Raw genomic sequence first — 24,695 nt, forward strand, 5'->3', positions numbered from 1 at the left:
ACCTAGACCCAGTTGACTTTTTCCATAAACAACTAGAATGTATGGAATTTGGTGGTTTAGAATCTCCTACTCTGGCTGAAATACAGAAGAATTAAATTATGGCTGTTCGTTAGTGTTTGCAAAAGATGTTGCTTGTCCAGACCCTGCTCCTGCTGCATAGTATTAGAGATTTCAAAAGACATCCCACACTTGCCCCCTCGGATTGGTTCCACTGAAGCTGGAGGACACATCTTGTGGTTCACACGTTTGTTTAGCCACTGAATCTTACACTTGTAGGACTTTTAACCACCATGTCTGCAGTGCACTGCATAAGTATGAGGCTTTTTAGAAGTATTTGGGGCTTAGAGTGAGGAGGTATTTCTGAATTGAGCTCTTTTAATATCAATCTTACATTAGTGGAAGCATCCCAGTGCCTTGGGCTGAAAGCAAACTCCTGGAAAGGATTTCACAAGGCAGAGGTTTTGTAATGTCACTACCTGAGTTACACACTTTGAGTTAGAGACCGTAAGACCTGTTCTTATTAAATACCTCTACGCTATGCAGTGCTCACATGGTGCATCCAAACTTTGAGTAAGGTCTAAAGATTCCCACTGCGCCTGCGATGCATCTCATTGCTTATGTATACCACGTTTCGTGGTGCTTAGAGTTATTTTAAGTACAGCTGTGTAGTATTTTCATTTGCAGAAGTACCCTTAGATTCTCTGAATTATAAATTAAAATAAAGGATTAAGAATAAGAGGAATTTCTTAATTTTTTTTCCCAATCTGATTATTTCATGGCCATTCTGTAGGATTCAAGATGCACCAGAGTCCCATTCAAGCCCCATTCCTGGCAGTGCTTATCTATGTTTTCATAAAATCCCAGTGAAACTGAAAGGATTGCTAAGTGGTCTCAAACTGAGAAAGGGTAAAAAAGTTTTCAGGATCACAGTTCAAGTTTGTTCCTAGCTGCAGCTTGGCATAAAAGAATTGCTAGAAATCTTTTTGTTTCTTTTGGCATAAAAGAATGGCTAGAAACTTTTTCTTGTTTCTGTTTTGATTTGTTTTTATTACACTAAGTAATGATTTAAAAGATTCTTGTAAAAACAGAAGCTCATTTTCATACCACAACAGTTAAGAAAAATTCAATTGGATATTCAAAAACCAAAATGCTACAGGACCACCATAAAGTATAAAATAATCAATAAAATCAATCTTAAAGAAACTTAGTTCCATACTACAAATTTGTTTGAGACCATGATAGTAATTGAGATAATTTTGCTAGATTGTATGGCAAGACTAATTACTTTTGAAACTTTTCATAACAATTGCAAGTATTTCCATATTGTTTTGGTGGGGTTCTTGCTTACAACCTGTGTTAAATAAATGAGGTTTACCTTTGCCAATTCTTGAAGCTGTTGACTAAAGTAACATTGAAAGATTCTGGCATCTTCACTTCTCAGTGTTTACCACACATCTTGGAAGGACAAGTTGAAATATGGCTTTTGTTCCTCTGCATATTTTAATGCTACACTGCTGCTTTAACACTGAAACTCTCCATTGAGCTGCCAGTAGCTTTTGTCTCAGCACAACTGCAAGGCTGCAAAGATACAGGAGCATCAAGAAGTACCTTTTTTTTTCAGTTGTAAATGATTGCTCTTTACAGCTACATACTCTATTATATATACACTTTCATAAATTTATGACTATATGTACTAATGTATAGTATGTATATATAAAAACATATGTTTCCTCAAATAGGAACAGCTCCAAAGCACATCCCAAATAAAAACAGAACCTTCTCATGGACTAACTTGTCTATTATGAAATCATTTGACAGACTTTAGAAATCACATGTAGAACTTTACTGGTTAATAAAATAGTATAGTACATTGAACTAAAGTAGCTGTTGCATCAGCTACGTACAAAATTAATAATATTGTGTTTGTGTAGATACTTGAATTTGTGATGAATGAATCTATGTTCCATGATTGAGTTTCTGTGAAGGCTAGATAAAATTAAAGATTTTCATAAATAGTAAGACCTCAATCTAAATAGCATTAGTTATGAGAATAAGCACAACATAAGAAATTAAAAATCACAATGAGTATTCTTTTCAGAATCTTTGAAGCTCCTATCTTATCTTGGCTTCTGACTCCACTTTATATATTTTTCTAAATTTTAATAGACTGGATTTTTTTTCCTCTCCCTTTAGTCGTTTGGAAGAAGTTAACTTGTAGTGCTGTGAATGAAGACTGAGCCATAATTTTGACTAAAATTCCCCCAAGTGCTAGTGGTTCTGAGAAGGGGCAATTGTTCAGCAAGAAGGAGAAAGGGAGAGCAAAGTATATTGGAGGATTTATGTGGTTCAGCAAATAAATCTGGGGATTGGCAGTTGCAGTAATGTCTTCTGCTGTGAAATTTTCTTAATGGCATCTAAAATTATGAGATTTTTTTACATAGCTTTTACAAGATGTGAGGAAGCAATTAAAGAAGAAATAAAAGCATGAAAAAGTTGAGCATGGGTTTAGTTATAAGGTGTATATACAGGCATCTAAAACATGGATCAGTAGAAAGGATGATTTGCTTTCTCTCAACAGAGCTGATGCTTTGGAGAAAAGAAAGTTATGTCTTCAGTGTCTTGTGCCAAGTGAGGTCATGGCTTTGTTTTCACTGGAACAGGCTGCCCAGAGAGGTTGTGGAAGCCCCATCCCTGGAGGGATGGTTAGGGACAGGCTAGATGGAGTTTTGGGCAACCTGGTCTAGTGAGGGTGTCCCTGCCCACGGCAGGAGATTGGAACTAGGTGATCTTTGAGGTCCCTTCCAAACCCAAAGTATTCTATGATTCTTCTAACGCTGTGCAAGGTAGAGAAGAGAAGCTGTGTGGAATTGGGTTTTTTAAGAATTACTTCCATTTGGAGGGAATTGCTGATAGAGCATTTCTGAGCTTAGGCATCTGTGTGCCTTTAAAGGAGAGAAAATAAAGAGCAAGACAGTATGTATAAACGACTTTAAAGAGAATGGAACATAAACTGCTACTGTAGATAATAATACTTTCTATGTTATAAACTGACATAAATAAATGTATTGAGTTGGTAAAACAACCTAGATAACCCATATGATGATCCTAACAGTTTCTTACCTTTCATATCCATTGTGTTTCTCAGTGTGTGGTGTCAGTTTTACCTTAGTTTCATGTTTCATCTTCTCTGTATAAAATGTGTGAATTACTGCCAAAATATTATCCTTTTTTTTCCTCCCCACTTCTAAAAAAACCCACCTCAGTCACAATGTATACAACAGGTAGAACTGGAGAGAGTAAGCAGGTGAATACTGACCACAAAACTTAGCAAATGGGCTGGGGACTGGAGTGGAGAGACACGATGTTTGGCATGTGGTTGAGGAACAGAACAGAGGAAAGCTTTAGCTCAAAGTTCCAAGTAAAGTAATAGTAAAGAAAAGGTTGTAGTAGGGCTTCAAATATGTACAACAATGTCTATATATAAAGCAGCCATCCATCTATCTATCTATCTATCTAACTATCTATCTATCTATAAAAAATATGTATCTATATAAAACCTTGCAAATGTTTCTTGCTACGAATCACCAAGGATGTAGAATCTTATATGTTTGGATAGCTTTTGGAAAGCACGTAAAGGCACCGTAGCACTAACATGAGTTGCTTCAAAGGGTTGGTGTATGTTTCTAAAGTTCTTTTCTAAAATGTTTTTTGGTGTCTGATTTTTTCAACAATATTTACCATTGTAAACAGTGTTTATTTAACTTACTACAATTCTTTTTATTGTGCTAAGACTGAAAATGTTTATTTAGCTTGATATTATAAAGCAAAGCATTTGTCATAAGGAGAATTTAATATTTGCTGAGTATTCTCCTGTCCCAATAACACGGGACACTGAAGTTTTACCAGTTGCATGTTCTATATGTGGAAAGTTCTATACAGAAATAGTAAATGAACCAGTTAAACTTACTCCAAACGTTTGCATTTTTATTCCTTTATCCAAGTTTCGTTTTCTATTCACATCATGTGATTTTCTTTGATCTGTTAATATAAGGAAGTTTATACTTTGTTCTAAAAGAACTTTTGTTTTGTTGGTGGTTTAATTTTCTTTTTTTCTTTTATAAAAAAATAAGTAAAGGCTGTAGAGTTTGACAAAAGTTTAAGTTACCCTAGTGTTGCATGGGAACAATGTTTATTATGATCACAACAGCATGATTAAGTAGGCAATGTTTTAGAATATATTGACATTCAGTGTTGAATTTTGTGCACATGGTTTTTATTTCATTGAAATATCTGCATGTCATTAAAATGTGGTTCATTTTCTTTTCTCATTAGTTCATTTTTTTCTATGTGAAGACACTGTAATTTATTTTAATTTCATTTTCTTATTGTTAGATTTATTTTCCTCTGTAGTGACATGTAGAAAGGTATTTTTGGTATCATTCTTTGAATTTCTCTGAGGGTATTCTTTAACTGATGACAGAAAATATTTGTTCACATTTGTCGCTTATTTATTGCACATCTCAATACAATTATAATTTCTCTAATTTGCATGTTACAGAAATGAAGCAAGGACAAGAAAATATTAAATTAAAGAGAGAGAGAGAACATAAGCAAACAAGTGGTCATTGACTGAAATAATAATGTGCATGTTGTTTTCCCCCCTTCTCCCTCCTGCATGCAGGGATTTGGTTTCGTAACTTTCGAAAATAGTGCTGATGCGGACAGGGCGAGGGAGAAATTACACGGCACCGTGGTAGAGGGCCGTAAAATCGAGGTGCATGTTCAAAATATTTTCCTTTTCATCTTTTTTATAAATGTCTGCTTCACTCTCATTTGTTGTTTCAGATGCATCATTGGTGTCTTCTGTGTGCTCCCCTCTCCCCTTCCCATTGTTTATATATATATTTATATATAAAGAGAAAGAATCTGGCCTTACTTGGGTTTTTTATTATTATTTCTTTTGTAATTATTATTATCATTATTGCTGAAAGGTGGATGACAGAATTGAAAAAAAAATAAAAATTGAAAGCTTTAATATTTTGAAGTTATTATTTTGGATGTTTTGTAAATCAATGGGTGCAGTAGATTCCAAAAACCAGTCAACAAAAAAAAGAAAAAAAAATATTTGAGAACAACAAAAAAAAAGTGTGACAGACAAAACAAAAACAAACATAAGGTTGGTTTTTTTTTTGTTGGTTTTTTTTTTTTTTTTCCCTGCAGGGTTGATGCGGGATCCACAGTGGCTTTCAAAAACAAAAATTCAGATTTGGAAAGAAGCATCCAAAAGATGTACAAGAAAAAGTACCAAAGCCAGACTAGAGACCGACCAATTTTAACCCTTAATTTTTAATGAAATCATCAGGCCGCTTTGGCTGGATGGCCTGAGCCATTCATATCAATTAAAAATCCAACCCAAATGTGGTTTAGTACCACTGGATCCCCTTCAATACTGCCTCAGTCGTATTTGTTAGAATAAAAAAAATACCAATTGAAAATGCTGTCGTCTTTTGAGTAAGATGTTGCATATTTTGCCTTTTCATTTTCCCCCTTCGACGGTAGCGCTTAGGGCCCTCACCAAACTCTCAGTAACCATGGTAACTGTATACATACCCATGCTGGCGATGGTGCTGAATGGTAAGTGGAGAAGTCCATCTGCCGTTTCACGTATTTAGCGCTGATATACCACGTGAATTTTTTTGACTTGTTGTATTAAGTTTTCTTGATGCTACATTTTTTTCTATATTGGTACGCCTGTAATTGAGTGTACGTTTTAAGCAAGCCTGGGAGGCACTGATTGGATTGAGGATATGACTTCGTGCACATCTTACTCAGATTGTTAACTCCATATTGTGTTAAATAATGCACCCTCTTTTTATCCTTTTGTTAGCTGTGATTTTAAAGCTTGAATGATTTTGTTAATTCTTGCAATGAAAAAGGCTCTTGTTCCAAGTGTTGAATGCTAGATGTTGCTTTTCCAATGGTACTTCTCTTCTAAAGGGTTATGTTGCACACTGCTAAAATTCGTTTGTCCCTTTTTTGACATTTTCTTTGTTTCCTTGTACCTTGTCTCTTTCCCTTCTACTCCACTGCATGTTCCTTCATATAATCTTTTTTTTTTTTTCTGTTTTGAGTATTTATTGTATCAGTGTTATCATGGAATACAAGCATGCTCTTAAGTCTTAAATTATGCAGTACCTTTTAATTTGCTTTTAATGTCTTTTTATTAAAGTTTAAATGATATGATGTTGCTTTATTGAAATGATTTGTAAGTTAAAATGGTTATGAAAGTAAATGTAATTATAAATAGTATGATTTTGTTATGCACCTGTTGCCTTCTATAAATTAAATTGCATTTTATTTTTACCTGACTAATAGCAGTAATAATGCATGCATTTAATAGTAACATGGACCCTCCCTGTAACCTTTTCTAATCCAGTGTTCTATGTGCTTAGGTAAATAATGCAACAGCACGCGTAATGACAAATAAAAAGACCGTCAACCCTTACACGAATGGTAAGTGCATGAGATCTTGGTCCTTTGTTTTAATGTCAGTGCATGTGAAACCTCACTCTTCTGCTCAATGGGTGGACTGATCTACTCATGAAGTGTCATAGCCTGCATCTCCTGCATCTCCTTGGGCTCAGGCTTTGTGCAGCGACCTGTAACGTTATATGGCTGGATGTAAATTTTGCCTGTGTAGAGTTCAGCTAATTCACAGCCTTGCATGCATCACTTTGCCTGATTGGAATCTGAGTGCTTAACCACAGTGGCTTTTGTATAGGAAAATATACCTGATGGGAAAGCATTATTCTCTTCTGGCTTTATGCAGTCTTAATGTTGCAATGAATGAACTAATTGGAGGATTTATTTTTTCTTACATGATGGAGGCAGGGAGACCAGTAAGAAGAATGCCTCTGTCAGGCACGAGATAATTTTGGTACCAAGACACGCACCTAGCTAAAGATAATTTTCTCTTTCTTCTGTGATTTGTTAGAAGTAAAGGGCAAACTGTAATTTGATGCTGCTTCCAGCTTTTTTCCCTGGAAAAAAAAAATCTAAATTTCAAGCTATCTAAATAAATCCTTTCTAACACCGACCTAAGTTAGTATACTGTTATACATGAATGATAGAAAAATAATCCATAGATATTTGAGGGGTTTGCAAGCAACACATTTAAAAAATGTTTCCTTTGGCAGTTCTTGGCCATGTGCTTGAGTTGTTTGCATTTACTAGATCAGAAAATTCTAACAAGTTCCTAACTGAACAGCATCAAACACTAATACATCAATTGAAGTTAATTGCAATTATGTTTTCCAGTTTTTACTAGACTGTGTAGTTCTAATTATTTGCTTTTCAATTTAATTTAGTTTTTCCCATCCAGTAGAAAGCTGATGAAGTCTGCTCATACAGCAGTACATTTTTTGACAGGAAGATTAGACTCTCTTCCATTTTGAAATATAATGGATTTTATTTTCTGCATCTGAGGTCTCATTAGTGAGGTTTTACTAAAACCCAGGGCAAACAGTGGCCTTATTTTTTAATGAGAGAGTCATAAATTTTTTCTTACCACAGTAAAAATAAAATACAGTTTTCATTTGATATGTGATAATTGAACTAGTTAAAATTATGTGGAGAAGAAGAGTCTGAAATTCCTCATGCTTTCTCAGAAACTGTTTTCTTTCTCATTTTGTATGTAAATGTGGAACTTGGCAAATGATGCAGCTGGGAAAATGCCCTTCATTCTTACCAGCCTTAAAACATCTCAGTGAATCTAGTGAGAGCTTGACTGGGTCACGTAACAAGATTTTGTTGCAGTATGAAGCTAGATTAAATATATGTATATGATACGGTGAACTTTGTGTGATATATTGTAATGGTAAAAGGGAAAAGCTAGTCTCGTTATAAATTATGATGTGTATTTTGTGTTTGTATTATCCTAAGGCTACAGAACTGTTTATTAGCAAATGACAGAATCACAGAATGTTAGTAGTTAGAAGGGACCTTGAAAGGTGATCTAGTCCAACCCCCTGCCAGAACAGGATCACCTAGACTAAATCACACAGGAACACATCCAGGCAGGATTTGAATGTCTCCAGCAAAGGAGACGCCAAAACCTCTCTGGGCAGCCTGTTCCAGTGCTCCATCATTCTCACAGTGAAATAGTTTCTCCTTGTATTCATATGGGAATAGCACATTATGTATCAGCACATCCAGTGCTGAGGGAAGGGAATGCTGCAAATAGAGATGTGAAATCTTCAGAATCTGACTTTGGAGGAGGTTCACCTCTGTGCCCTGCTAGCAGCGGCATTACATAGGTCAGACCTTATAATTCGTTAATATCTGAGGTAAGAATGATGAAAATCTGCTGTTAAGTGGTTCCCACTTGGAACTGTTTTGCCTGTTGTTTTTCATCCTATTTGGTTTACCAAGAATATTAAACACCCTGTTCAGTTCATAAAAATTAGCGCTGCTGTGTGAATCCATACATCCAAGGTGTTGCATGTAGGATGTTCTTGTGCACACCTTTTGATGGAACAGACTCTGGTTGCAGTTCATACATTTTGATGGGGTTGTTTAGGTTTTTTTAAAAAAATATATATCTGAAGTCTCCTAAAGTAAACATACCAGGAGAATCATGTTCTCCTTTTAGGATCATTATAAGCAGCAAAGAATGAGGCATAGATGTACAAGATGCTTCATTTAGTTTAATCAGTGCATGTATTATTAGTCAACCAGACATTGTTTAATTTTAGTTCTTTATTATTTTATCAGTTCACCAGTGCTATAGCTGATTATTAAAGATTATGTTGTCTAACGTAAAAGTCTCACCTCTTATTTATTTAAATAAAATAAAAGGCTAGTTTTCCTGTGTTGTCCTATAAGCATATTAACATTTGCAAGATCCTTCTGACACAGCCAGATGGAAACTTTTAGTTTGCACATGCTTATCAGTTCAGAATCATTTCTGTTTGAATACATGGCTTTACTGTTCAAAGAGTATGTGGTGACTGACATGTTACTGGAGGGCATTCAAAGTATAGATGGGGCAGCACATGTATTATATGAAAACATCAAGCACTAAAATTTATTGTATTTTAAATTTAGGATACACTCTGTTTTGTCCTTCATTCCTCAATACTGCTGGATGTTTGATAACAGGTGTCATGTTGTATATGTGATTGCAGAAGTCAGTTGATTTTAAAGCACAAAAACCTAGACATTTTATTCAGTGTATGTGGCTTCTTTCAAATAAGTGGTTTTTGAAACAAGTATGCTTTCCAGAGACTTGATGATTTTCCAAATAAGCAGTAAATAAATACTCAGTGGCTAGGAGAGGGGTTTTTTTTGTGCAAGTTTATCATCAAACAGGATGATTTTGATGGCTCACCTCATGCTTTGGAGATAGAGCTGCCTTTTCTTTGCAAAGAAATTCAGTGTCAGGAGTTGGAAAAAATATTTCAGAGACATTTTTAGATGCTCCATCCTATCTTGTTTACAGTTATATTTTCTTTGGATATTCATACTGCAATCCTGCATGCTAATCCAAGTACTGTACGGAATAGAGAAGTGTGTGAAAGTAGATCCAGCGACCTGCAAAAATGAATGAGGAACCCAGAACAGAGATCAGTAGAGGGAGAAAGATGTTTGTGAGTTTATATTTGCATTGCTTTGAATGCCGGTCTAAGCTTAGATTGAAGATCATAGCTAGTGAATGGTGCCACAGTCCCCTCTCCTCCCTGCTTTGTATGCCAACAGGAGGGATGCAAACAGTGTGGCAGGACTTATTCGCACCCAGGCATTCTTCCAGCTCAGAAATAATCCTCCAGAAGCCTATATAGGGAAGAAAGGGGGTGAGGGGGAGGGTGTGTCAGGGCAGACAGAAGGGTTTTCTGCTTCCTTGTTTGGTTTTTAAGTTTTGAGCTATTAGGTTTTGAACTTGTGGAAGAGATTAATGTTGTGACAGTAAGAAAAATGCACCAGATTACACCCACTGCAGAGAGTTTGCCTCCTCCAGCTGCCTGAGTAGGGTTACTTGGCAGCTGCTCGTTCGGATACATCATCTGCTATCACACTTGATTAACCCACACGGCCATGGGCCAGCATGTTGCTAGCGGACAAGATAAAGTTAAGTTTAATTACTGTTATTTTCACAATGAATGAAGTATTTCCTGTATAAGCTTCAAAAAGTTAGATGAGACAGCCGTCACTGTGAGAGGTAAGGAACTGAAATATGAGAGTGGCTTTCAGCTGTGAAGAGCAATCTGTGTCTCCCCAGATTTTTTCTTTCTCTCAGACAAATTGTGGCACTGCTAGTGTAACTTAGAAGCTGAGAGGTGTCTGTCAGCTTCTTTGACAGCAAAATCTGACAGATCCGAAACTCAGTCCAATCTTTCATTTTGGATGGTGTTGATCAGTGGTCTTTTGAGGAAGTAATGAATTTGAAATATGAAATATTCCCTAAGCTATAAAAAAGTTAGATTTTATTGAAAGTCTCAACAATTCAATGATTTTCCATCACTCAGAATTTGGTAAGACTATTTGTTATACCATGACTTTCCTAAATATAATCCTCTATTATGTAAAATTGAAGGGTAAGGTAAAACTCCCATGGTATTTCCAGGAAGAAAGTCATTGGCTGGTCATTTTTCAGCTTCCAGAACTGTCTTTAAAGCATATATAGCTGCTGTGTTCACTTCTGTATTTCAAAACCACCCTTCGCCTCTGCTACTTAACAGTTAATTATTGGTAACTAGCTATAGTGCATCAGAAAGCAACAGCAGTATTTTTGAAGGATAGGAATAGTTTTCTTTTGCGTTACTGAGATTTCTGCATTATACGTTTTCAGTTTTGCAATGCATCATGGTTGCTCTTGCATTACATGATATGGCCAAAGCAGAAACAAGCCTCAATACAGTTTGCATTTAAATTCTTGCAATGTTGACTCTTTTGATTTTCTAAAGTCTTGTTGTCCTTGTCTCAACTGTATTTTGTATTGAGCACCATAGTTACATGATCTATTTGAACTACCATAGGTTTCAAGTTTTTTTCTTTATTCCCATTTACAAACGGTGCTTTTAACTTCTGCTCCAAATGAGCTTTTGGACTAATTTCTCCATCCCAGGAGATGAACTAATTGTTCAAATACTGGAAAAAAAAAAAAAAAAAAAGAGAGGATGAGAAAGGTATGGCTGGGGGGCTTGTGTGGTTTGGCCCTATCTGGAGGCCAGATGCCCACCAAAGCTGCTCTATCACTCCCCTTTTCAGCTGGACAGGGGAGAAAATACATATTGAGAGGCTCAGGAGTGAGATAAGGCCAGGGAGAGATCATTCCATTCAACACAGAATAAAGGAAAGGAAACTCTCCGATTTATGACACTGCCCTGCACCCTCAGTGACACCAAAGTCGGGTGATGAAAGGTGTGACCAGATCTTAAAGCACTTCCCCCCACCCCTCCCTTCTCTTCAGACTGCACTTTAGTCAGGATTTTGATCCCTTCTTACCCCATTGTGACACAGGGAGGGGCACGGACTGAGGGAATAGGGGTTTTGGTCAGTTCCTCACAAGTTGTTTGCCTTCTTGGCCGTGGTCGGGGGGCCGGGGTGGCGGGGCATTCATTCCTCACCCCCTTCCCCTGCTGCACCATGAGGTCCCACCCACAGCAGACAGTCCTTCACAAACTTCTCCAATATGAGTCCTTTCCCACAGGGCTTCAGCTCTTCCACAGCTGCCCCACTGCTATGGAGTGTAGTCATAAATCATGTGTCTCAGTCTCTCAGGCCCAGACTGCTCCAGCCTGGTCCTCCAAGCCGCCAGCCAGCAAACCTGCTCTGGCATGGATTGATCTTTCTCACTCATCTCTCTCTGTCTCTATCTCTCTCCATGGGCTGTAAGTGCTGGCACAGGCTTGCTCCAATGTGGGTCACAACATCATCTCCTGTCTGTCTCCCCCTGCTCCAGGGTGGGGCTTCTCCACAGGCTGCAGGTGGAGTCTGGGCCTTGTCCATGGGCTGTGGGGGGACACCCACTCCTCCATGGCTTTCTCCAGGGGCTGCAGGGGCATCTTTCTCTGTGGCACCTGGAGTGCCTCTTCCCCCCACTTCCCTGGTCTTGGTGTCTGCACAGCTCCTTAGATCTCACTCCCTTCTCTGGGGGCAAAATGCAGTTTCTTGCGGGTTTTTTTCTCCTAAATGTGATTCCCAGATGTGCTGTGACCATCGCTGACGGGCTCGGCCTTGGTCAGCAACGACTCCGGCCTTGAATCGGCCAATGTGTGCTCTCTGGGGCCTGCAGAGAGCTTCTAGCTGCTTCTTGCAGTATCCATCTCTGCAGCCCCCCCCCCTTCTCTACCAGTACCCAGCAACGCAAAACTGCGACGGGGGGATGTTCTGTGGAGTTTGAAGATAACTGAGAGTGGCTGAGAAAAAGTCAATGATAACTGCAGCTGAGCACAGCTGAGAACGATAATGAGTTTGCCAGTGTTTTCCCCTGGTTTTCTCTGACCCTGTGCCCTTCAGTTCCCTCAGCATCTCTATCTAGTATCACACAGGCCCCACTTCCACAGGCAGCTTGTGCATCCCAGGCTTACCTGAAATGTCGCACTGAATGTGAGGACCTGGCAGCAATTGTTTGGAGTTTGGCCAGATGTATGATGCAGAATATCTGTCAGTTCTGTGCTATAGTTTTGTGCTGGTTGTGGGAGGACAGCAATCATTTAAGACAAAGGCAGTGGCTACATTTCTACGACTTAAGAGCTTTGTAGAATGTGACTGCAGCGTTTTCTCCCATGTTGGCTACTCTGCAGCAGTATGCTAACGGCATTTATCGGCTGTAAGGACAGGCAGTACAGTTGCTTTTGGTACGTGCCTGCAGTTGTCCTCTTCCAGTACAGAGCTACTGATGTACAAATGCAAATAGTAATAAAGTCTGTGGCATTTGATTGGGATCCCACCAGATCTCTTCCTGTCACAACAGACATTTCCAGATAATGTCTATGCTTCTGTTTTTCCTGGAGTAGGATCAAAATGCTTTGATTATTTGATTGCCTTGTAACCTACACTCACATGTTTATCAGAAACATTTATGTCCACAAATGAACTGTTTTGGCCTCTCTGTCTTGTAACCAGAGAATTAAAGCAATGAAAAATAACCAATCTACCCTGGTACTACATGATATAGGGATACCAGAGCTAGTTCTGACTTAATTCCATGATTTAAGGGAGTAAGTCCATGGCAACTGTGCATCACAGCCGAGGTAATTCACCCAATAATTTACTCCAGTGCTGCATGTCCAGAGAATGCCTTGTTTCATTACTTACTCCCATACTTCAGAGTCTCATAGTAAAGATCAGTAATCTAAGATGCTGATACAACATTAATTAAAATGACCTTTTTTGAAGTAATTTTACCTGTATACCTCTATACAAAAATTAAATTTAAAAATAGCAATTCTTATTATCATCAGGAATCACAATATTAACTCAGTTGTGTTTTTGTTTGCTGCAGGCTGGAAATTAAATCCAGTTGTTGATGCAGTTTATAGTCCAGAATTCTATGCAGGTAAGGATTACGCTACAGTTCTCCAGACCATATTTTATTTCAATATTCTTTAAGACGTGCAAAGGTACAGAATATATGTTTGGTGTGAGGTTTGGTTTCTTTCTTTGATTCACATTAACTGCAAGTCATTTACAGATTTGTGATGCAGGATTTTAACAGTTACCTGGGCATAATAAAGTTTGTATAGAAGATATATGAATGCCTTTTTATTGGAAAGTAAATAGTATAACATAAAATGTACTGCAGTATCCCAGTTTTACATGAGATTTTATTTATGCTTTATTTATATTTTATTTTATGCTTCAGTAGTCAGTTTCCTCCAGGAATTATTTAAGCCAACAACAAAGTATATCTATAAATATATATTTTATGCATATACATGCACATAGGTAGAGACCATGTGTGTTCATCATTCTTTTCTTGGACATTTTTCTTTAGGTTTTATATTTACTTTTTCAGTTTCTTAAAATTTCTGTATTTCTAAACTGTATTATCTCCTGGGTCTTCATGGAGATGGAATTCTAATTCTGGTTACAATTTGAGATTAAGGGGATAGAGGGTTTTTTCCTCATTGTACTAAGTCAGGGGTAGCAAGTTTCTAAATGTGCTTTAGCAACAATATTGATAACAAACATGATTGTACTCCAAAATCCAGTTGATTTCAGAGGAATTTGAATTCCACCCATAATCACTAGCAAGTCCAAAAAAAGTTTTCCATTTGGATCTGTTTTTCAGTTGTCTCTGTGTGTGTGTATAGCGGATACAAGCACCTAATCATGGGTTTTAAAAAGCAAAATTATTTATTCATTGTCACAAACTTAGGTAATTGCAAATAAAGAGGTAATTGTAAAATATATTCTTTACAGTAAGTAAAGAACAGATATTAGCAAAGCCTTTTTCACAGAAAGTGGTTAAGTGTGAGAAGAGGTTGCCCACAGAAGCTGGGGGATCTCAATTCATGGAGATATTCAAGCCTACACCAGATAAAGCTTAAAAGCTTTCATTAGTTGAAGGGACTTCAAGAGATAAAAATTGTTGAATATCTGCTTGTAACAATAGTCCTCTTAAATTAAAGAAAAGCTGTCTGCAATCCGTCCTGTGCCATCTAATAAGATACATAAAATCATTCCAATTAGGGTATTGTGTTATAAAAATGGCACAGTGTAATAAAAATACTAACTTGGCATTCATGGAGTTGCAATATTTAGCGTAGGCAGAATTTATTTCCTTCCTTGATGTATGCCTACATTGAAAACAGGAATTTAACATTGATCTTGTTTGAGTAGTTAGTGAACCAATCCTGAACCTGCATAAATTAAAAAGTCAGAGTTATTAGTCATTTTATATAAATGACTTAGTGTTAATGACAAATATAATAATATTCCCATAGTACGGTAATCAATTTTCTAATACGTATGCAGAATTAACAATCTGACTTATAATTGTCTCATGAAGTAGGGCATGAAGAGTTCACATAGTTTGTAAATTAAAATCAATATTTTCAATCTCTCCTGAAGGTAATTTTCCTAATTTACTGGACTTTTCCCTAACATTTATTTTGTCTTTTAATTATAAAATGGCAGGTTATTGATTTTTTTGTATAACCTCCTAAAGTCCCAAGTGCATTTTTATTGCCAACACAAGGGAGGTGTTTGCCCTTCTTAATGAGAATCTTTAATTACCATTAGAAGAGTATTAATTTAATTTTATGAATTATGGTATGCACTTCACCACACTTATGCTGAAAATTCTATCAAGATGCTTCATGTATTTCAGATTTTTTCCTGGTTATACATGCAAGCAGTTCTGGGTTTTTTAAACATGTATCCAATGCATATTATCTTTATTGACTAGAAGGTATTTTTTTCTCATACATTTAAACTTTCTTTTAAGCAACTCAGTTAAAAAAAAAGACCTTGGTGTCAATCTCTTAAAATAATTAGGAAGTGAAACAGTAAAAGAGAAACGCAGCTCTTGCATGCTGTAATAGAATAAATACCATGACATATCTTTCCTTTTGCATCCACCCCCACCACCTTACTTGGAGAAGAAACAATGGCACTTTTGAAGATTATTAGAAATCAGAAATGCAATTTTTAAGACAGTCAAGGCTCTAGTTATTTGGTTTAATTATTGTCTCAAAACTGTCACGTTAAAATTGTACCAAGTATTTCATAGTCCGTGTAAGAAGTTCCTTTAGCTCCTAATAAATGATGAAAAATTTGTCCACTTCTGAAATAAAGATGATACATTTGCAGAGAAACTGTTGATTTAAAGTACCTTTAATCTTCATAAATAAGTAAAAAACCAGAAGGTTATACAAAGCTGTCAGGATGGCACTGATGAATGGCAAATTCACCCGTTCCTCAATTGCTGGTGAAGACACACGCCGCAAGCCTTAACCGTATTGTACATCATATCTGCCAACTCATTTCTGTGATTAAATATTCCATCAGTGCGGGCTATAAGGCGGTAAAGCTTAACAAGATTCATAAGATGCACCACTTGAATACACATAACTCACTTCCTTGGATAGAGAGCACCCCGCATGCAGAAGAAAATTAGAATTGAGTTAAATTACTCCGCAAGACGAGATCAATAGAGAAAGGAAAAGATCCCCTAATGCAATGCAAATCTAAGATATAGTTATGTCCTGACAAGTTGAAGCAGACAATTAAAGTCAAATAGGGAGGAACGCAATGTAAATCAACCCTAAAACCTTGAAGATAATGGTAAACAGTAGGACCAATGACATGATTGTTATAGCTCTGCTTTTTTTCTGAGTGTACACTTCTGTAAAAGAAAACCTTTATTGAGGAAAAGCATGACAGCTAAAAATGAAGACTATAGGATACATAGCAGATGCACAACAGACAATGTGTAAGTAAAGTATTAGTTGGGGACTGGAAGAGACTGTATTTACCAAATGGTATAGATTTTTCTTCCTCTTCTAAGACTATTTTTCTGCCTTTGAAATGCTCATGCTATAGAAAATTAGAACTGTGCAGAAATAAGATTATTTAGGTCACATGGTAGCCTTAATATGGATTTCCAGCAACATGGTCCTGAAGTGTTCTGTGAGGACTGCTGTTGGAATTTTGAGGCCTAGCAAGTCTCCCTTAGAGCTGACAACTGTGGATATGCTGGGGGACTGGCTAACTGACACACCTCCCACCTCACTGTGAGTCTTCTGGGAAGTCCTTAAATGACATTGTATAGAAAATAAAAGGATGGGTTGTTTTTTTTTTTTTTCTTTTTTCATTTATCATTTTCAGCACTTCCCAGAATTCCACTTCTCCATATATCATAAATCCATGAAAGGTAACTTTTAAAAATTAGACTTGTGTCGACATAGTCTCCTAGACCCTATCTAAGGTGCTTTTCTTCCTTATGAGAAAGAATTACATAACAAAGATATCATTTCCATCTCAGCTTATCTTTTCCAGTTAACTATTTATCAAGTTCTTCTGCAGAACATAATGAGGATCTTTGTAAGAAGCACTGTGTGGGTGATCTCACAAGTCTTCATGTAAACTGGGGCAGTTTTTCCATTTCTTTGTACATCCATCTGATTGTAAATCGATCCCATAGTGACCCGTAATTTTGCTGTTAAGCTGGAATACATTATCTTCCCCCCATACACTCATCTACAGCTGGCAAAATACACATCTGCAACTTAGTTTCTTTACTAGTCATGAAGTGCTGGAAGTTTTTCAGAAGCTAGTTTCAAGAGCCGTCCTATGTAGCTGAGCAGTTGTGTTCATAAATAGTTGTGACCCAGTGAGGACTATTATAGGCACCCAGTTTCTTGGTCAGTTAGTGGTTATCATTCCAAGGTGCCTTCAAAACTGTTCCCCATCAATTAAAATGAAAGAAAGGGGAAGAGATTGTGCCTCTGGTTGTTTTATATGCCCTCAGAATACAGAAGTTTTAGATGCCTGGGGCTTTTTAGCATGCTGTGGATTTGGAAACTAGCAGTATCCTCCAATAAAAAGCAGATTTTGTAACAAACTTCCTTTCACAAGTTTGTTTGAAACTTTGAAATATAATGTTATATATAATTAAGAAGTGGAGAAATACCATACTGCTATATATATATAAGGATGCACTTTAATAAGGGGAATCCAGGGGGAGAGGATTCCTCTATGTTTGCTAACACTAATTCTCTTTGTTCATGTCTTAAAGCATCTATTTCTGGAATGTAAGAGCACCTGGGATTCATTTCATCTTTCTAGTGTTTCTCTTTGAATTTAAATGACTCTTGCATAAGCTCAGCAAATACCCTAGAAACACCTCTCAGTGAAGGAGTTTGGAGTTTGTGAAGCTGAATTATATGCTTGCACAGCAATTCTAATCCTAGGCTAAAAGTTCACTGTACCATATCTGTAAAGCATATTTTTGGGTGAAAATTGTCTGACTGTCACTAGTGACACCCCCCAGCCCCCGGCCGAGAAGGCTTCCACCCCTAGCCTCTGCGAATCACATATATGAGAATCCAGAAATTCTCTATAATTATTACACTACCCAGCTCTGTTCAGTCTGTTCTGCCCATTCCCTCATCCAATTAGTCCTTATCTCAAATTCCTCGAAAGGACAAAAAGGACTGTGGTGGTTTAGCCCTGGCTGGAGGCCAGATGCCCACCAAAGTCAGTCTGTTACTCCCCTTCTGAGTTGGACGGGGAGAAAATATATATTAAGAGGCTCAGGAGTCAAAATAAGGACAGGGAGAGATCATCAATGATGTGGGCAAAACAGACTCAACACAAAGTGAAGAAGAAGAAACTACTCTACTTTATTACACTACACTACAAAGAACAGTGAAGAAAAAACGGATTTGGGAGTGTGACCAGATCTTAAAAACAATGTAACCAGATCTTAAAACACTTTCCCCCCACCACTCCCTTCTTAGCAGGCTTTAGTCAGAATTTTGCTCCCTTCTTACTCCTGGTCGCAGTACAGGGGAGCAGGGACTGGGAAAAAAATGGGGTTCTCGGTTACTTCTTCATAAGCTGTTTTCCTCTTTCAGATCTTAAAACACCTCTAACCTCCCCCTCCTCCCCGCTCCCTTCTTAGCAGACTTCACTCTAGTCATGATTTCACTCCCTTCTCCCCGATCGCCGCACAGGGGGGCAGGGACTGGGAGATGGGGGCTTTGGTCAGTCCCTTGCAAGTTGGTTTCCTTCTCGGCCGGGGAGGGGTGGAGGGTTGCACCGTGGGGTCTCACCCACAGGAGATAGTCCTCCACAAACTTCTTCAACATGAATCCTTTCCCCAGGGCTTTATCTATTCACCAGCTGCCCTGGCGTGGGTCACTGCTATGGGTGCAGTCATAAATCACAGTGTCTCTCAGTCCCAGTCCTCTGTGGAGTCACCAGCCTCCCCCAGCAAACCTGTTCCAGTGCAAATCTCTCTCTCACTCATCTCTGTGTCTCTGTTTCTCCTCATGGCTGCGAGTGCTGGCAGGGGCTTGTTCCAATGTAGGGTCACAGCATCTTCTCTATGCCTCCACCTGCTCCATCCAGCGTGGAGCCCCTCCACGGGCTGCAGGTGGGGTCTGGGCCTTTTCCATGGGTTTCTCCATGGGCTGCAGGATCATCTTTCTCTCTGGCACCTGGGCTGCCTCCTCCCCCACCCCTCTCTGGCCTTGGTGTCTGCACAGCTCGTTACATGGAATTCAGCATTTACTGAATTTAGCTATTTACTCAAAAAAATCTTCCAGAATTATTATGCCTTATGCTACATTATAATGGGTTTTTCATTAAAATGTATACCATCATAGGAAACTAAACAAGAATTATTTGAAGAATAATACCAATTGCTGTTATTTTTTGAAGGATTTAGTTAATTGGTTATGCATTTAAATCTGGAGCAAGGTTAATTGACCTATATTTATCATTGTGTCAAAGTCTGAACATTTTGAAGAGAAAATCACAGATACTGGTCAGTATTACCCTTTTAAAGATGTTTCTTCTGTTTGGATGTATATTTTATAACACATTATAAACTTAGACTTTGATACCATTTCTATGTGATCTCTAAAAAAAATTCCGTACACTTGATTATTTTATGGTAAATCCTGAACTGTAGATAGAGCTTTATCCCAGAAGATAGAGACTGGTTAAGAAGGGAGTTCCTGCTTCTTCACTGTAAAACTTCAAGAATTTTGACCATGATCTAGTAGAGAGGAATCGTTTGGTAACTGATTATGATGAATTTGGGCACAAATAGAATCTGGAAGACAGAAACTGTATATTTAATGAAAGTTGGAGTTCTTTCAAAACAGGGGAAAGGAGGTGTTTGGGAGGGGGTGTTTGCTTGTTGGTGCAGTTTTGCTGATAACGACCTGAGTTTTCTGTGAATCAGCCCCATAATACTACAGAAATATCCTATTTGAACTAGTCTTAGGTGATGACACAGCAAAACCACACTGGCCCTATCTCACTATTTGGACTCAACGATTTTGGGGTTGTAAGTGTAGGATCAAAAGTCATCAAAAGGAGCATGGCCAGCAGGTCGATGGAGGTGATTTTCCCCCTTGACTCCACTCTTGTGAGACCCCACCTGGAGTACTGTGTCCAGTTCTGGAGTTCCCAACATAAGAAGGACATGGAACTGTTGGAAGGGGTCTAGAGGAGGACCATGAAGATGACTAGAGGGTTGGAGCACCTCTCATATGAAAACAGGCCTAGAGAGTTGGGCTTGTTCAGCCTGGAGAAGAGAAAGCTCCAGGGAGATCTTAGAGCAGTCTTCCAGTACCTGAATGGGGCCTACAAGGAAGATTGAGAGGGACTTTTTAGGAGGGCAAGTAGTGATAGGACGAGGGGTGATGGTTTTAATTTGAGAAGGGGTAGATTTAGATTGGATATTAGGAAGAAATTCTTCACTATGAGGGTGGTGGGGCACAGGTTGCCCAGGGAGATGGTGTATGCCCGCTCCCTGGAGGTGTGCAAGGCCACGTTGGATGGAGCCTTGAGCAGCCTGGTCTGGTGAGAGGTGTCCCTGCACATGGCAGGGGGTTTGGAACTAAATGGTCTTAAAGGTCCCTTCCAACTCTAACGATCCTATGATTCCATGATAGTGCTGTGTCCCCACTATGGTGCAGTATCAGCAGCATTGTACTCCTGTGATAGATCAGATCTCTGATGCTGAAGGTTTTCTAGAAGTTCTATCAGTAGTTACTGTATGTAGACCAAAAATACACTGAGAGGGCAACACAGTGCCAACAAGCCGATAGAGCTGGCAGGGGTGCAAGGCATACAGTTAAGCAGGGAGGCAAGGTAAACAATTGTTATGTTAGCTGTTCTGGGATGGGAAAAAGGTGTAGAAATGAAGTAATACATAGAAGAGCAGAAAAAGTCTATTTAAGTAGGTACTGTAAGGAGAGAAGTAGGGCTAATGAATGGCACAAGTTCTCTAACCTCTGTTCCTCCTGTATGCCTTGCATTTTTTTTACAAAGGAATAAGACGCCTTTCCTCCTTTTGAGATCCTAACTGAAAAATCTGTTTTTCCCTTTGAACTACTAGGTAATAAATTTCCTCAGTGGTAGTTTTGCCAGGTAGCACATATGAAAATTTCTTGTTTCCTCTAGATAAAACTTGATCCTTTTATAATGTCTGACCAATGATAAAGTAATGTGCATAATGTAGGCTCAGATTGATAAATTCCTGTGCATGAGTAAGCCTGAATTCTACTTTAGCACACGTTCCATGAGTTAGGAGATGAATAGAGGACCAGCTATAATCATAATTAAATGTGTGATTATGATTGCAACTGACTTGAATTAATACCTTTTTCTAGCACTGTGCTTTGTAGAAGTATCTTGTAGTTAGCTCATGGGAAGGAAATCTGCTGAGCATTGTTAAATACACAAAAGCTGCTTTGGGCTTTGGAAGTCCTTGAGCTGCAAATGCTTGGAAACTAGGATAACACCTGTGAGAAGGACCTTGCTGTCTTCTTGTGCTTTACCTCAGACATACACTTTTGATGATTTTGAAAGTCTTATTTTTTTAGTTATATCCAGTGGGTCAATATGCCACCAGGTTGTTGAGACTCTGGGGGGCATATGAAGGTTGCATTCTTACTCTACAGCCAATGACCACCAAGTTAAAGTATTCAGAATATATCTTCACATTTACTTTTGTAGTCCAATGATCAGTGGAGTTGCCAACTACTCAAGTAGTCCCACTCACTCCCACTGCACTCCTAATGAAAAACATTTTCCTTATGTCCAGCCTAAACCTCCCAAACTACAGCTGGTGGCCGTTGACCTTTTGTATTATCATCTGCTCCTGTTCCAATGAGATTTGGGATCCATCACCTTTGTAGCTTCCCTTCAAGTAGAGAAAGCTATTAGGTTGCCTTTTAACTTCCTCTTTGTGAGACTAATCCAGTTCAGTTCACAGAATCACAAAATTGTAGGGGTTGGAAGGGACCTTGAGAGATCATCAGGTCCAACCCCCAACCCTCAACCTCTCTTCACAGGTCGTAAGATTTAGACCCATCTTGGTTTGACCTCAGTGTATCCTATCCAGCTTCTCCCCATTTCAGTAGGAGTGGCAGTAGGTTGGAAAACAGGATGCAGTACTCCAGGTGCAGTCCTGCTGGCATCAAGTGTGTGTGTTGGGGGAATAACAACATCTCTTGATCTGCAGGCCATGTTTCCATGTTTCTCTTGATTTCACCTAGTATGCAGTTTGTCTTGTTTGTTTAAATGTTACTTTAAAGAAACAAAAGAAAGCAGTAGTTGTACTGTTCTTTTTTGGTTATTATATTGCTTCTATCTTCTTGTATATTCACTTTATTGTTGAGGATATAATTGATCAGTTTTAAAAGGGCTAAAAAGAAACTTAAGTACTATGCTTTACTGAAAAGGGATTTTTTTAAAGGAAAATAATAATTTGATTTTTCTTATTTAGACATCATTGTGGTGATTGGTAAAAATGTGGTCTACGGCTTCCTGATTTGTGGTGGACCAAAAATAAATTAAATAAATATGGTGGCAGCCTAAAACTGTCGAATTACAGACATTATACTGAGATATTTTTTTCTACAACTGTCTCCCGGCCCCCTAATTTGATAGATGTCTGCAGTATTAGCATGGTTTTAAAGTTAATCTGAAAATTATCCCTACTTGCCATGTGCTGGCTTAGGGTTTGCAGAACAGGTTTACTACATGTGAAATAGATTTTGTTTGCAAGACACTGGGAGCTGTACTGGAGGCTCTGTGCAGACACCAACTGTCATACAGATTGGCTTTTGGACAGCTTTGATCTGTATAAGGTGCAATTGTCTGCTTTAGGGGAAAAGACTTAACCTGGTGCACAGGACACTCTTCAGACTGTGTATGATGTAGGTTTAGATGCTGGGTATAAAACCAGCTTTATAGTTACTGCTACTGTTCCACCAATTGCTTGACCATTGAGTTCAGTTGGAGTGTGCACTATCTAGGCAGGATGTCTAGGCTATGGTATTCATGATGGTGGTTTGATAGAACACAACTGAGATTGTAATGAAAATATCAGCTATGGATATATGTAAAAAGCAATGGCTTAAGAATCTCTTGGAGGAAAATTTAAGACAAACTGCAAGGTCATCACTTGTTTGGTCAGAACTGGGTGGGATATTTGCAATGCTAGATAAGTTATTAACAGTTAGGCAGAGGAATAAATTGCTCTGATTAGAAGAATAACTGAGTTAGGAAGATCCATGTGTTAGGATGGACAGTCAGGCAGACAAAATATTCTGAAATATAAAGTAATGAAGTAATATATGAAATGTAAAGTTAATACAGTTAAGTGGAGTGGAAAACAACTCTGCTGTGTGGTAAACCTTGATTATGTCTGTAAATTAATGCTAAAGCAGTTAGAGATTATGTTGAATTGTATTCCAAACATATAGCCAATGTTTTCTGTTTTGTCTTCTGCATTTCTTTCCCAGTTTGCGAATTGGATGACAGAATCCCCAATACATTTGCATTATAATTGCATTTCATAATACTTACTGAGAGAAAATGTCAAAAATTGTTCACTCATTTATGGAGGTAGCAGATGTTCTGTAAGCCTACCAAGGGTGGAAGGGAGGACAGGTGTCCTGGGAAGAATACAGGGAAACCATCTGAGCAGCCAGGGTTCGCGTTAGAAAATCTAAAGCCCTCTTAGAAATAAATCTGGCCAGGAATGTAAAGGGAAACAAGAAAAGTTTTTACAGGTGTATCAATGAGAAAAGGACGATGAGAGAAAATGTGGGTCCTCTCCGGAATGGAACAAGTGACCTTGTTGCCCAGGATATGGAGAAGGCTGAAGTACTTAATGACTTTTTTGCCTCAGTCTTCACTGCAAAAGCTCTAGCCACACCATCCGAGTCATGGAGGGCGAAGACAGGGACTGGGAGTATGAGGAATTGTCCACTGTAAGAGAAGATCAGGTTCAAGAATACGTAAGAAACCTGAAGGTGCACAAGTCCATGGGACTTGAAGAGGTACATCTACGTGTCCTGAAGGAACTGGTGGATGAAGTGGCCAAGCCACTCTCATATTTGAGAGGTCCTTGCAGTCTGATGAAGTCCCCACTGACTGGAAAAAGGGAAACCCCCAATTTTAAGAAGGGAAAAAAGGAAGACCCAGGGAACTACAGGCTGGTCTCACCTCTGTGCCTGGCAAGGTCATGGAGCAGATCTCAGGCACATGGAGAATAAGGAGGTGATTGGTGACAGCCAACATGGCTTCAGTAAGGGCATATTGTGCCTGACAAATCTGGTGGCCTTTTACGATGGAGTAACAGAGGTGGTGGACAAGGGAATTATGACAGACATCATCTTTCTGGACTTGTGGAAGTCCTTCGACACTGTCCAGCAGGACATCCTTGTATCCAAATTGGAGAGACATGGATTCAACAGATGGACACCTCGGTGGATAAGGAACTGGCTGGATGGTCACACTCAATGAATTGTGGTCAACGTCTCAGTATCCACATGGAGATCTGTGATGAGTGGTGTTACTCAGAGGTCAGTACTGAGACCAGCACTATTCAGTATCTTTGTCGGTGACATGGGCAGTGGGATTGAGTGCACCCTCAGCAAGTCTGCTGATTGCACCAAGCTGTGTGGTGAGGTTGACACACTGGAGGGAAGGGATGCCAT

The 24,695-nt window shown here is 38.6% G+C and overlaps 1 protein-coding gene across 5 annotated transcripts in view; it reads left to right on the forward strand.

Moving 5' to 3' along the window:
* The window catches only part of RBFOX1 (RNA binding fox-1 homolog 1), a 256,272-nt gene that overhangs the window by 158,537 nt on the left and 73,040 nt on the right, over positions 1 to 24,695 (forward strand). For 4 of the 5 annotated variants that reach the window (XM_084271068.1, XM_084271071.1, XM_084271070.1 and 1 more), the window contains 3 exons: positions 4,682 to 4,774; positions 6,453 to 6,513; positions 13,505 to 13,558. In XM_084271068.1, the coding sequence (XP_084127194.1) occupies positions 4,682 to 4,774; positions 6,453 to 6,513; positions 13,505 to 13,558 (208 nt within the window). The remainder of the gene's footprint in view (positions 1 to 4,681; positions 4,775 to 6,452; positions 6,514 to 13,504; positions 13,559 to 24,695) is intronic. The other variant, XM_084271069.1, reaches the window with a different exon arrangement.

The sequence above is a fragment of the Gallinula chloropus genome (assembly GCF_964237585.1).
Source record: "Gallinula chloropus genome assembly, chromosome: 15".
In the NCBI taxonomy this organism is placed as follows: Eukaryota; Metazoa; Chordata; class Aves; order Gruiformes; family Rallidae; genus Gallinula; species Gallinula chloropus.